Raw genomic sequence first — 14636 nt, 5'->3', positions numbered from 1 at the left:
TCCCACTACGCATCAGAGAACTTCAGAGTGATCACGTCTCTTTCGAGAAATATTGTTTGGGTTGCTCTTTCGCTATACGAAATGGTACAGCTGATTATGTGCAGTAGAATTTTGAACAGAATTTTAAAATGTACCGTCAGCAGAACTGCATCTAAATATGTGTTCAGATTAAGTAATAAGTTTCAAATTTAAATTTCTCTGTTTTTGTAAAGTATCCGAAAATTCATATCAGTTGCGCGCGAACATATGATTGATGTTCACAAATCATAACATAGACTATTTTCTTTCATAGTTATATACTAAGTCCAATTCAACTAATTATTATAGCACTGTGCATGGAGTGTTATTGAAAATTGTCGCAATAGAGAATGTCTTGTATGAGCGGAAATGTGTCGCTACAGGGAATGGTCGTTATAGAGAAATGTCGCTATAAAGAAAAGAATTTCTATGCGATTTTCAAGGGACCTTTGGAAATGTCGATATAGAGAGATTTGTCACTATAGAGAGCTTTGACTGTATAAAAGGAATTAATTGGATACAATAGGCGTTAATTGGCAAGATTTGTTGCTATCAACTATCAACTGTAATTTAAATAGTTATACTAGAGCTAAAGATTTTTAGGTTATTCAAACTAAAACGTGGGAAGATTCTTAAACTAATTACTATGTCATTCAAATTAGCTTAAATCCAACCTGAAGGTTTGAGCTTATCCCGTTCAACCGTGTACGGAATAGCCAGAAATTCCTTAATCTACCTGAAGTATACCTAATCTACAGTTACCGTAATAAATCAAAAGGTTAAAGCCTACACTAAATTTGTGACTCAAGAGTTCTTATATTGATTTAATTCTAATTAAAATAAATATTCCAGTTTAAGCAAATCGTTAGAATAAGGTGTTCGCTTGTCCTTTGAACAATGTATGAAAGATGTTAATGAGATATTTTGTTATGATTTATTAATGAGAAATTATTGATTTGTTTTGAATATCCGGTATCCGGCCGGATATACCGGATACCGGATAGTAACCGGGTATCCGTTTCATCTCTAATCTGAATTATAAAAAAAACAATAAAAGTTAACATGTTTTTTTTTCGATTTGATACTCTTAACGATAGACGTAGTCCTACGTATGAACAGACCAGCCGGAGAAAGCAAAACCATTCAATGCTCAGTCAGTCAGCCGGCACTGATGGATCATTTGAATCGTTTTTAGCAAACCATTACATTGTTGCCAATAACCGTAGCCAACGCCGCAGCAAAATCGAAAGCAATTTATCGTCCCGATTGACAATACTAGTGATGGGCACAGCTCTAAATCCCCGATCAGCAGGAGTGTGGTGCGTCCAGCATCCATCAAGGTGCGCCGTGTGATGTGAGTTGCAATTTAAAATGGATCCGATCGCTTTGCTTCCACTTTACCAGTTCCCAAGATTCGTTCGTCTGGCGCGCCCGACACGACGACATCTGATTCACTTGATGGTTCATTTGGAGCGCTTTGGTCTAGGGATTAGATGATACCAGGCAGCGGGGTATTCTCCTTGTGAACGCAATACGTAAACCCGTACCGACGTCAATTGGAATAATCGCTGTCCAACAAACAAAAACGTGTGCATGGACATGGATGCTAGATTAATGCAGCGGCTGGGGCAAACTAGAACGAATGTGTGACCATTTTCCAGCCCCGTCGAGAAAATGATTTGAACTGTGTCAGAAAAGATAGATGACAATACGCATAGGTCAGTCCATACCGTGAACCAGACAAAACACAAAAAAAAAACAGTTGGTGATAAACGAACGAATTGGAAAACGATCATCATCAACTTGCGAAAAGTGATGACGATTAACGAATGTCGGGACATATAGAATCACCAAACCGGTCCGGGGATTTTTTCATTCTGGTCGATTCTAGTCCATCGGTAGCTTAACCCAAATTGACTTGCAGCATGAGCATTCGTTGCGAAGGCAATGCTAACTGCGAAATTGACTAATTTCAAAATGTGACATTTTACGTTCGCCAGAGCCATTGTGTTGTTTAAATGCTTTTGCCTCCCAGTGGGAAGAGCGCCGTTGGTACAGGAGAACCTCAGACGGGAAGATATTTCAATAGTGCTTCGCAGCTTTTTTGATTGTTGAAGTCTGCTACATTTTTGAGCACTATTTGTCCGTAACATATGTCACTACCATGCGTTTCCATCAAACACTTTTAATGGAGACGCGTTATACCTCTCGCCAGTTCACTACGTGCAAAATTTATGCACTATTAAAATGTTCATCGGAACTTTCACTACCTTCCGTTGGTTGCCACAAACCGCAACCATCACTACATCGAATCATCGATTCGGTGGAAAGGTCAATGCTGGAAATAGCTCCGACCCCCCGGTTCCTCTCGTGTGTCACAAGTCGAAAGCCGGTTATCGTGCCAACCGCCCTGCACTTACCTGGTGAAGATACCTCGCAGGGCAACGTGATGGTGTCACCGACGGCAAATTTGAACGCTTCCGACCGGGTGATGAAAAGGGGCTCCGCTTTGTTCAATATCTGGCTGGCTGCTTCACCTGGTAATAGAGAGAGAGGGAGAAAGAGTAGGAAAGGTACAATCAATATTCATCGGGTACGGATAGGATATCTAGATGGTCTGTTCAAATATTTAAATCAACGGGAAAATAGAATCAATGCAAATGAAGTGCATTTTTTGCTGCTAGTATTTCGCCGGATCTTCTCAATGAAATTGCGGTCAGCATTCATAATGAATCGGGTAGCAATCGATTTATTTGGAGCAACAACGCTACGGTGAACTAAAGCGAGGAATCTATATTTAATCGACGTCGTTCGCGAGTACGAGATCTCGTTTTTTCCAACCAATTACCCTTCTTTCCCTAATTCGATCCAGTTGCATTTTCGTCCTTCACCAAGGCTACATTGTTTTTTTTAGTTTTTTCCCTTATCAGTTTTTTATCTTCGTCTTGGCCATTAAGACTTGAGCCATTCTTGGAACACTCCCAACTTTCTCACCGAGGGAACCGAGTAAGTGGTGTCAAAGTTATAATGAACGACGGACGCGCGATGGCAGGAGATTAATTATGCGATATGAAATAAGTTTCACTCCAATGTTAATTATAAATCAGTGATGGTTCCAACCGATTTTTCCCACGCGCACGATGGTGGGCTGAGACTGGAAAGCAAACGAAAAAAAAATCAATCATGCTGCTTCATGGCATCCTCGGAAGGCATAGCCTGCCATCGACGAGCAGCCGGATGAAAAATAATCTCTATAGTAATGAGCGAGAGCAGCAACACCGCCCGGCAATTCCATGTCTGGGGGAAATAATTTATCAACGTCTGGGCTCCGCCTAATGGATACCGAAGAGAGAGAGAGAGTATGCACGCTTGAACACAGCAGAAAAATGGTGATTGTTGCGAGAATTTGCATAAAGCGAAATAATGGCAGCCTCGCAACGCGCACTGCTAAGGCAAACTTCGATATCGAGGCGTGGGCAGAGATGGAGGGAAATGGTCGGACGAGTCTATTTATCACTGAAGTGCTTTGTTCAACGGGATAAGATTGACTAATTAACGAAATTGTGTTTCGGACGGTTGTGTTGAACTATGAGTTCAACTAAAAAATTTTTGAATTTCGCGAGAATATATGTAACAGTGTCCGACAGAACCATAAATGAAGAAATTCTCATATAGTCAAAAGCGGAAGCGAAGAATTTTGAGACGCTATTATAGAATGAATCATGTTCGGAATGAACCAGACAATATTATGAACAATAATGCCAATATTCTCGTTTTTTAAGATGACCAGAAGAAGAAATTTTTCTGCCATCATGAATTTTTCCATCATCATGAATTGCTCATGAAATGTATTTAAAGATATCGAAACTGACCCTTAAAACGTAGCATGCATTTGTAACAAGTTCATTTAATGAGGACAAAATTCCATACACAAAAAAAAATCTAAACTTTTCGAACATGTCGAAAAGGGTGTTTCACATTTCGAACAGTATCAAATTCCGAACACTTCATTTTTAAATGGTAATTTACTAAACTTTTATGTCATAAATAATAGAATAATGAAAACGCAGACATTCTTTCAGGTATAGGCTTCATTTTGACATCATTTACAGGTATCAATACAGCCTATAATTCATAATATAAGACATTTTCAAAAAAGTGACAGTAAAAACCAATGATAAAATGTTTGCGTTAGCAAATTCCGTAAAAACAAGCATCGTTCATTTTTTCAGTTTTTTGTAGTTGTTTCAATTATTTTGTTTGTTGTTTTCAAGTAAAATGCTAGAGAATGTATGAACCTACAATAAATGGGTGAAAAAAAATGATATTTTATGCAGAAATCATCATCAAAATTAATATTGAAGTAGTGTTCGGAATATGAATCAAGATTCTACGCTTGATTCAAATTCCGAACACTTCATTTTCAAATGTGAATTTACCGAACTTTTATGTTATAAATAATTGAATAATCAAAACCCTAAAAATTGTTTGGGATATACCCTTCATTTTAACATCATTTACAGGTATCGATACAGACTAGACTTTAAGATATTAGACATTTGCAAAAAAGTGACAGCCAAAACCAATTATAAAATGTTAGAAAATTCTGTAAAAAACAAGCATCGGTAATTTTTCAGTTTTTGTAGTTTTTTCAACTATTTTGTTTGTTGTTTTCATGTTAAGTGCTAGAAATGGTAAGAATCTACAATCAATGGATGAAATAAAATGATATTTTATGCAGAAATCTTCATTAAAATTAGTGTTCGGAATATAAATCAAGTTTCTACACATGATTCAAATTGCGAACACTTCATTTTTAAATGGGAATTTTCTGAACTTCAATGTTATAAATAATTCAATATTCAAAACTCTATCATTATTTGGGTTATAGACTTCATTTTAACATCATTTACAGGTATCAATAGAGGAACTGGTGCAAATTCGGTACCCCATTTTGTTTTTTTGGACTTAGCTCTTGGCCAATGGTCGGAATTTCTTCATATTGCGTCAGCTTATGAAGGGATCTACTGCGGACATTTCCCCGCAAACAAAAATCTTGATTTGGCTCGGAGCTTTGAGCATAGAAGTGAAACAATTTGGCACTCCATTTTTTTATTTTTTTCAAATTAAAAAAATCGTCCTGAAATCACAAAAAAAATGTATTTTTTTACATTTTCATACAAAATAGAAGTGAAGTGCACTATCTTACGTAAATTAATTCAACTTTGACGAAAAAGCATGCAATTTTATAAAACAAAGAGGAGCAAAAAAACGATTTTTTCAAGAAAAAGTGAACAAATTTCATCTCGATTTATTTCTAACTAAAAAAGTAAAGTAAAGCAAAATTTTGCTGCATGGGCATGCAATACTTAGCATAGTGTATCATCAACACTATGTTTACATTGGGGCGCCAAATTACCAGCATACCGAATTTTCACTTTGGAATGAAATCTATGAAATTTGAGATTAAAATCTCGATACATTTACTCGAATTCGTTAAAGAACATCAATTTATTGATCCAAATCAGCTTTAATATTTAAAATCGACTTACTATTCGATTTTTAATGATTTTTGAAAAGACGTGTAGCGCTGCACTGATTTTAGTATTGTTGAGCCCCTCGTTTCTATGAGTATGAACGTCAGTTTCAACACAACTCCCGTGTGTAGAATCTGAGTGTCTTTTCATATGTGTATGTTTCGGATGAACTGCAAAGCGAATGCTTTTCCCCTTTCCGATTTCACTGCTAGCTATAATTGAGTGCCAGATGTAACTCGACGACTCAATTTAGCCAAGACACGTCTCAGAAAATGTCTTAGACACTCGTGTGAGTTTTTTCTAATAAATTCACGTTTCCTTAACCGGGAGAGTTTTTGGCGGGTTTTCTTGGTATTTGAATTCGGAATCCGACGAGCGACTCGATTTAAGCTGCGCTCGGGAGATTAAAGATAATCGCCCGAAAATGTTTGAAAAGTGGACAGATGTAGGCAAGGGGGTTGAGGGTAAGACTACGTATTATTAATATCGTTAATAATTGCGTAGTTCCGGTCCTTTTGATCATTGCGCTGATCTGAGGACTTCGAAGAAATATTCTTCCATTTCAACTTGGCCCGTGGAAGAGGCAGCAGTGTGTAGTTCCGTTTGTGAAATCGCGAGTAGTTCAAAAGGTAGTTGGTGCTTTTCACGCCTCAGTTAGTGTAGCTCATTTGTGTTTTTTTTCTTTGTTTGTTCTTTTTCTTTTGTTTCTTTAGTGAGCGCAGTTAGCTCAATTTTAAATTTAAAATTTACTCCTCCAGTGCGTAAAAGTTCAAATTCAATTGGAGGTAAGCATGGGTTTTTTTTGCAAAGTGTGGCTTTATGGTAAATGGCTTGTGTGTGCGCTTCTTATGTGTTGTTTCTAGGTGGCACCACTTCTGACCCCAGGGCTACGTTGGAATTGGCCCTCTCCGTCAACACGAGGGCCCCAGCAAAATTCTCGCGCTCCCGGCGGCTCGTCATCAGCGGAAGTTCATCGCTCTTCGCCGCCGTACCACGTAAATCCATGGTAGTGAGTACCCATTTTTATTTTCCTTTTAACATGCGCATGTAGGGAAAAAATACTCAACACGCTAATAAATGGAAGGTGCGCTATAGAGCGCAAGAACAGAAGCAACACCACACAAAAGTTCACACACAATAGCCATTGAATGTGAGTGAATGGAGAAGCCATAGCAGTATGACTAGAAAGTCAACCGCCATTACCAAATCTGTTTAAATGTGCCTTTAGTGTAGTGAGCTAATTGCTATGTCTGCAAATCCAATGATTTGATGTTCGAGCCTGGAGTAGATTAAACTTTTTGTTATGTGTAAATAAATTTAAAATAGTTTTGTTGTTATGCTGCAGTTCGTTTTCCTGTATTTTAATAAATAAGTTTTTTTGATGTAAATTTTTGTTGTTGTTTTTGAATTGTATTGAGTAATTTACTGGCTAGCGGTGTGGCCTAAGTACCGGCAACTGATTTTTTTTTTGTTGTAAAGGTTTTGAGTCTGCAAAGAGACTCCTTTTTTGTTACAGTTAGTTGAACATCCACTCCTACGCTCCGAAGCGAGCTTTATTGTGGACAATATTTTCGCTAATTGGTCCAGTGAGGAAAATTTGCCGAAATTTGTGGTCTGGGGATCGGCCCACGCACTCTCGGGCTTTAATCTTGTCCTCTGGACAAGCGGTGTTCGGGTTCACTTTACAGCGCAGATCAAATTGAGAAACAAACCGGGTTTTGGGGGAAGAAAGGAAAACCCGCCCTGGGAGTTCGATTCTCATTGGCCGGGTAACCAAAAACACGGCGGTTGGCCTCCCTTACGGGAGTGGCGCTTAAGCCAACTGCTTGACTGCGCAGAGTCCCGGTTAGGAAGGACTCACACGCCTAGAAGGCGTGTCGGGTTACAGACGCACATGAAAAATTTTCGAGTCGAGATTTCAAAAACAACAAAACTTGTTTTTTTTTAAACACAGATACTTTGGGTTTTTGACAACTGACGTTTGTTACTACATTACTAGAACACTTTTTTTTATTCACCACCAGAATGCGCTCATTTCCGCCGGAGATCCGGGTGGGTACCAAATTACCCACGGGGTACCGAATTTGTACCAGTTCCTCTACCGATATAGCGCCCTTGGTCCCGAAACCATGTAAACTATAAGAAACAAATACAATCAATAATTACAAAAGCAAAGTCCAATAGCTAATTGGCTTTAATTTGATATGTTGATTATATGAATCGGTCCAGTAGTTGAAAAGTTATAATTAAAAAAAAAGCATTTTTGCTGTACGGAACTTGAGACAAAAGTGTTCGGAATATGAGTTATTGACAAAAATGGTGTTCGGAATTTGAGACAAAAGCATATTTTTAGTTTTTCACCATGAATATGTATTTGTTAATCAATTTTATTGTAGTCAAATGAAAAAGAAGCCTCTATTGTATCCAAAAATCAAATTTATTTCGCGAAAGAGTACCATTTGGAGTAATGAGACACTGTTTAATGGCTATCAAAGCTTAAGTGTTCGGAATATGAAACAAAACGGTATTTCTGTGTTGGTATATGATGAAACAGCTAACTGTGGATAATGTAAAAGACGTGCCTCACGATTTTATTTTACTCTCATCATTGATCTACATTAATGAAGGAAGGGATGTGATAACTACTAACTTTTCTAGTTTTTAGTACATTAAACTTATTTTTTTTTACTTTTTTTATTTTCTAGTTTTTAGTGCATCATCTGTATGATTAGTATACTTCTCTACAATAAAACCATTCAACTTAATTTTTTAATTTTTATTTCTCATCTAGTTTTTTTTTTTTTTGAATATTTTGATGATGTACTGTATTCTATTAGTCAATCATTTCATTTGATACCGATATTGAGGGGATTGCAAAAAAAATACATCGTCGACCATTTTGTGGCGGCGACCTTCTTGAATACGCAGTTTCATAATGACATCAGAATTAAAGGTGTGTTCCAAATTTCAGATCAGTCAGTCGACAGGACGGGGGCAAATTTCTTTTAATGTGGGACAACCCTACAAACATTCAAACATACATACAAACAGGTCAAGGTGAATGAAACCATTAAAAAGTAATTGTTTATTTGAAGACTGCGAACGTCTTGGACTTGGATTTTTCATGATCTACTGTGTTCTTGAGAAATAGATGCTTCATTTAGTATGTATAAGTAGTTCATAAAACTGTAACTGTAATTACCGTGAAACAATATCTGAAGGACGGTTTTACTTGGGCAAAACTTAAAGAGCCTCGTATTTATCGCGTCATGTCCATAAAATCGCTGAAAGGAGGTCGTCACAAAATTACGAATAGTTCGATACTTCAAAAAGGTACGGATTCGCATGAGATACGAGGTAAAATAGCACATAAAAATACCTTAAACAACTTCCCACAATATTATTTCAATACTTAAATAAGCACATTCAATACCAAAACAATCCTGCATCATAGTATTACTTTGGTATTAAAATTATCAAATTTTGGTACTGAGATTTTTTCTCATTTTTTTTGTATTATACATTGGTAATTTACTTCTTATATCATGCTTGTCCAAACCGAATTTTGGTATAAAGATCAAAATGAGGTATCCTTAAATATTTCCACTTGCCCGAGAAAGTATTTTTGAAAAAAACATGCATAGTATACTTTTTTTTGCGAAATATACACTATGGTGCATATGTATTTTATGCAAAGTATGCATTAGCTTTTTAGGGGTGTTTAGATTATGCGTACAATAAATGATATTTGGAACTAAAATTAATTTAGGTAACCAAGAGGAACTAATATCCGTTTAATGTAAACGGAAACAAGGTTACTTGGGTTTTATATTCATATCAATTAAAGTCCTATGACCTTCTTAACTTTAGAAAGATTTGGGGGATCTATGACATCTGATGTTCATATAAACTCAAAGTCAGCATAGCACGAGGACTCTCTGAATTATTTTTGGAAAGTTTTCTTGCTATGAACAATGTACCGGAATGGTTTGGAAGACCTAGAACATCTGGTATTCATGTAAATTGAAACACAGTGTATCACGTGGCTTCTTGAGTAGGCTGTTAAATAGGTTAAAAATTGAGTGATACCCTGTTTTTGTAGTTTGTAGTTTGATAAGTTTCCAGCATTCGGGATAGCTCTGCGTTTTGGCATTTTCGATAAAACACCGTCAAACATCAAATTATAACCTAGCCTGTCGCAGAAGTTTATGACATAGATGAAACACGTCTGAAAAACAATATATTTTCACCACACGCACCGCAACCGTATTGAATTGGGGAATGTAAGCAACACTGAGTTGACTGTGTAAAAAAAAAGAGATCGAGCCAAAGTCGAACGATTCGATATTTAAAAAACGATTAAAATTATTCAAAGGATAGGATGGTGGATGGTGTGATAATATTTATCATTGAAAATTTATTTTACATAAAATGAGTGAAACTTGAGCACACATATAATAAACTGGATAAAACTGGATTATGTTCCAAAAAACTGGAAGATTTTAGAGTTCATCTGGATGATTAGACGAAAAAAAAACTGGAAGAATCCAGTTTAAACTGGAACATTTGCAACGCTGGTCATGATAGTGTCTTATTACTTAGTGTTTCCTAATAGATGAATATAAGAAACCATAAAAAATCTGCTCATATAATTACTATTTTCTGTACACGATGAACGAAGAGAAGCAATTGTGTTTTTTAATGTTATAATTATAATTATAATTGCGTTTGAATCTTCAAGTATATAATGAAACAATCAGATTGATAGTAAAATTAAAATAATATAGGTTCTTAGCATTATAACTCCTCGGATTGAACATTGAATCATTCCACATACTCACAATTTACTCATACCGTTGGAGTAAGTCACTCCACCATCTTTATGCGATTGATCGTGATATCGGTAAATCATGTTGCTAAAATTACCAACATTGCAGATTGCCTTTACAAATTCAATTAATTGAAAAACACGAACAGGCTGTTCTTATCATATCCCAGAATATTCTTCGGGAAAAAAGTACTATCATAGACTCGCAACAAATCAAGAGCACCTTTTCCAGACATTCCACTAAATTACTTCCGAACCTTTCTGATTTTACCCGATAACAACTGAAACTACCGACGGAGACGTTTTGACTATTATCGGAATTGTAAATACTAACGCTACAAACAGAGCAACCTGGTGATTACGTCTAGCTATGCGGACAAATGTTCATTGAAACGATTGATTGTCCACATAAATAGATTCAAGCGTTTTCCAAATGGAAAAAATATGTTATAATCCGCAAAATCACCCTCTTTTTGCCGATAATATCCTTCAACTGGACAGATCATTTCATCGGAAATTTGCATTGTTATGCTTGTAGACCAAAAAACAACAAAAATGCGTTTTCCCAACACTAATGGTGTTGTCGATTACGTCTCCTATGCAATCATGTGCAGTAAAGGTGTGTTCCAAGTTTCAGATCAATCGGTCAACAGGAAGGTGGTCGAATTTGTATTAATGTGGGACAGCGCTACAGACTACAGTTACCCACAACTTACGGGTGAAGCTAAATAAAACCGTTTAAAAATAATACATGTAATCAGCGTTGACAAGTAATGTCCGATAATGTCCTTTCGTCAGTTTGCACCCATAGCTATCACTTTACTTTCCAACTCAGTTTAGTTGATGTAGTTCATCTCGGCAAATCGAATCTTCCAGAGCTTTGATTAAGTTGGAATGCATTCTATTCCCTGAATTAACTCATCTTCTACTTATAACACCAACGAGCTCAGCCGCACCAATTCTGTTTAACGCTCGAACGCAGATTACCAGCGGCGCCCATTTTAAGCACACAGCTCACGTGTGTGAACAGAAAATTCAATTAAACCGCATGGTTTCTCCTGAAGGCATTCGACGCTGCTTGCAAATAAGCAGAACTTCTGCTACTGATCCACATCCTGTCGGTTTCCGTTGTCTGCCCGGTATCATATGCACTCGGTCAGTTACGGGGTTGAAGCGCCATTTACCGGTGTAATGAGCGATACGTGCTTGCAATATAAAGGAGGGCTAATTAGGTGCTCATTAAGAGGGTTATTAACTAGTAGGATGATAGCGTTATGTGATAGTAATATCAAAGGGAGGACCCATGGTGCAGTGCACAATTTATTGAATTGATATCCAGTGAATTCGATATATTGGATTTGATTTGCAGAATTCGGCATTTTGTGGGATGAAAATAATGCAGTGTGCAGTATTCAGAGCATTTGCAGAAAAGGAATCGCAGAAAGATCGCCCAATCCTATTATCGATACTTTCAAACATTCACGTTTTCTTGCTAAGCGAATATTCATGGATCCAATCGCAGAACTATTCATTTATTGATCTTCCAATTGATCCTTTACTATATCCGTTTATTTCAAACTAGCTGAACCGGCGAACTTCGTATCGGTCAAAATTATTTTTTTGGTATGAACTCATTCGAACATTCGCGTTTTCTTACTAACCGAACGATCGTGGGTTCAATCGTAAAACTCGACATTGATTGATCTTTAGTAAGCTTCGTTGTAGCTTAATTTTACATAGAATCTCGAAAACTCAAAAAACCAGAGTACTGTATAGTAAATTATAAACCACACAAAATAATCAGGCCATAAAATATATTTTGCCAAGGCATCGTACGTCTAAGTATGAGAATTCATTTTTCGTACGAGGTGTAGCTAATTGGAATTCTTTAAACAATAGTCTTTCTAATTCGGTCACATCATTTAAGGGGAGTTGTATAGAGCACTTTAATTAGGAGCTGTTAGTTGTTCAAATAGTTAGATTTTTTGTTTTGTTTTTGTGCAGCGCTTATTCTACTTCAATTTAACAATGTAACATTGAAAGACAGAAATAATAAATAAATAAATAAATAATTGGCCCTTCACAATTTCCTTTTACTATAATTTTTCTATTACTTGTACCAAAACTCGGCATTATAATATAAATTTATTTCAATTTATCAAATGGACTTACAACACTTATCATGATGTAATTGTAGAACATATGGGAATTTAATTTCCCGAATTTTCCGAACTTGCTTCAGAGTTTTCAGAAAAGTTTCCGATTTTTCTCTACGCTATATTGATCTACAGGAAGAGATGAATACAACAAAATAAAGATAACTCAAATCGGACCATCCCTTCCTCGGGTTTTCCGCTCACCAACACATTTGGCCTTCTATTTTTATTTATATAGATTTCCTAGTACTACTACCAAAACTCATTAATAAATAATTATTTTCAGACACAATTCTCGTTCAAGATTCTTCAATCGTTTCTCCGATATGTAGAATACATGTTTGATACAGAAAATATGATAAAATGAAGATAACTCGAATCGAACTATTTTTTTTTATCTGTAATCTAGTGATTTTCAACTCATTTGGCTGGTTCGTCACTTTTTACTTCCAATTTTGGAAGAATGTCGGGAGTGAGAATTGAACTCGTGACCTTTAACGTGAAAGGTATGGATGTTACCACTACGCCAGATCGCCTCCACACGAATCGAACTATGCCTCTCTCGAGTTTTGCGCTTATCAACACATTTGGGAGATAGATGGTTGGTTAATAGATAAATAAATAAATAAATAATTGACCCTTTAAAATTTACTTTTACTATAATTTTTCTATTACTTCTACCAAAACTCGGCATTATAATATACATTTTTTTTCAGACACAATTTTTGCTTCACTTGCAAATAACATGTTTCTCCGTTACAGGGAATACATGTTATAAAAATTTCGAAATTTTAACCATAACATAAATTTAATCTACGGGAAGAGACGAACACAACAAAATAAAGACGACTCATATTTGACCATTCCTTCCTAGGGTATTCCGATTACCAACACATTTAGCCTTCCATTTTGATTTATAGAGATAGAATATATAGGAGTGCGTTATTTCGCTTAAAAGTCCATTTACACTTTCGAACAAAGATCAATTTCGTTAGCGCAAACATCAAATGGACTAACAACTCTTATCATGATGTAATTGTAGAACATATGGGAATTTAATTCAGATTCCCATATGTTCTACAACAAAATAAAGATAGCTCAAATATTCCATCCCTTCCACAATCTGTTCGATTTTTTTTTTGTTTCAGATAACCAGAAGGGCTGGAATCGTGTACACTATGGCACAACTTTTTGTATCCCCCTCATTTCATCAGCTCTTAACTGTTCTTATGAATATTTATTCTCCGTTCACTTTTTGTTTTATTGTTAAAAGATAGATGAACAAATAACGATATAATGGAAAGTAAAAATATTCTTTGTTTTAATTTTACGGAGCTAGAAAAAACGTCTGAATTCGTGTCTCTACACTAGAATACCCCCTTAAAGGGAAAACCCCGGTCTGGAAAATCGAAAAAACTAATTTTTAAACGAGTTTTTCTCAAAACCATTTTTATTCAACTGGTGGTATCGATATCCTAGGATCTACTCAATCGATTTGGCTGAAATTTCTTATCAGCATGTTGAAATGAATTATCTAAAGCGTTACATAGCCGTTTTTTGATATCCCATTTTTCCGATTTTTATGAGCTTCTAAACGGAGATTTTTCATCGAAACAAAAATGGCAGCTATTTTGACAATTTTTAGAATTTCCAAAACCCCTTATGTAACGCTTTAGGTACTATTCTAAAGTTTCAAAATATTCATTGAAATTCGTTCTGGACACCCCGTTGCTTCAGAATCGATACCACCAACAAGGTACCGATTTTCAAACAGCATCTACGCATCCAACTGTCAACAGCGTAATGATCATTATTCGTGCACTCAAAAAATGGAAAATACATCTTCAAACATAACTAAAACAATAACCAAAATACCCGTACACTTCACTTTATTCGTAACATCCGGAAAAAACCCAGAATGTTCATTATTTTTCGACCTTCCAGACAGGGGTCCCCCCTTAAGCATTTCAGTTTAGCAATTCAAAGGGTTTTTTATCAGCAGTGAAACATTAGGATTAAACATCGTATATCCAAACATACTACGAATACAAGCATCTCACATTTTCAAACGCAGGTACGAAAAATTCATGTTTGTCT

General features: G+C 36.1%; 1 protein-coding gene across 4 annotated transcripts in view; it reads right to left on the bottom strand.

Moving 5' to 3' along the window:
* Positions 1-14636, bottom strand: part of LOC129780464 (hemicentin-1-like) — a 366959-nt gene that overhangs the window by 107366 nt on the left and 244957 nt on the right. For all 4 annotated transcript variants that reach the window (XM_055788773.1, XM_055788774.1, XM_055788775.1 and 1 more), the window contains exon 3: positions 2439-2555. In XM_055788773.1, the coding sequence (XP_055644748.1) occupies positions 2439-2555 (117 nt within the window). The remainder of the gene's footprint in view (positions 1-2438; positions 2556-14636) is intronic.

The sequence above is a fragment of the Toxorhynchites rutilus genome, chromosome 3 (genome assembly GCF_029784135.1).
Source record: "Toxorhynchites rutilus septentrionalis strain SRP chromosome 3, ASM2978413v1, whole genome shotgun sequence".
Classification (NCBI taxonomy): domain Eukaryota; kingdom Metazoa; phylum Arthropoda; class Insecta; order Diptera; family Culicidae; genus Toxorhynchites; species Toxorhynchites rutilus.
This window is presented reverse-complemented; position numbering and strand designations above follow the sequence as displayed.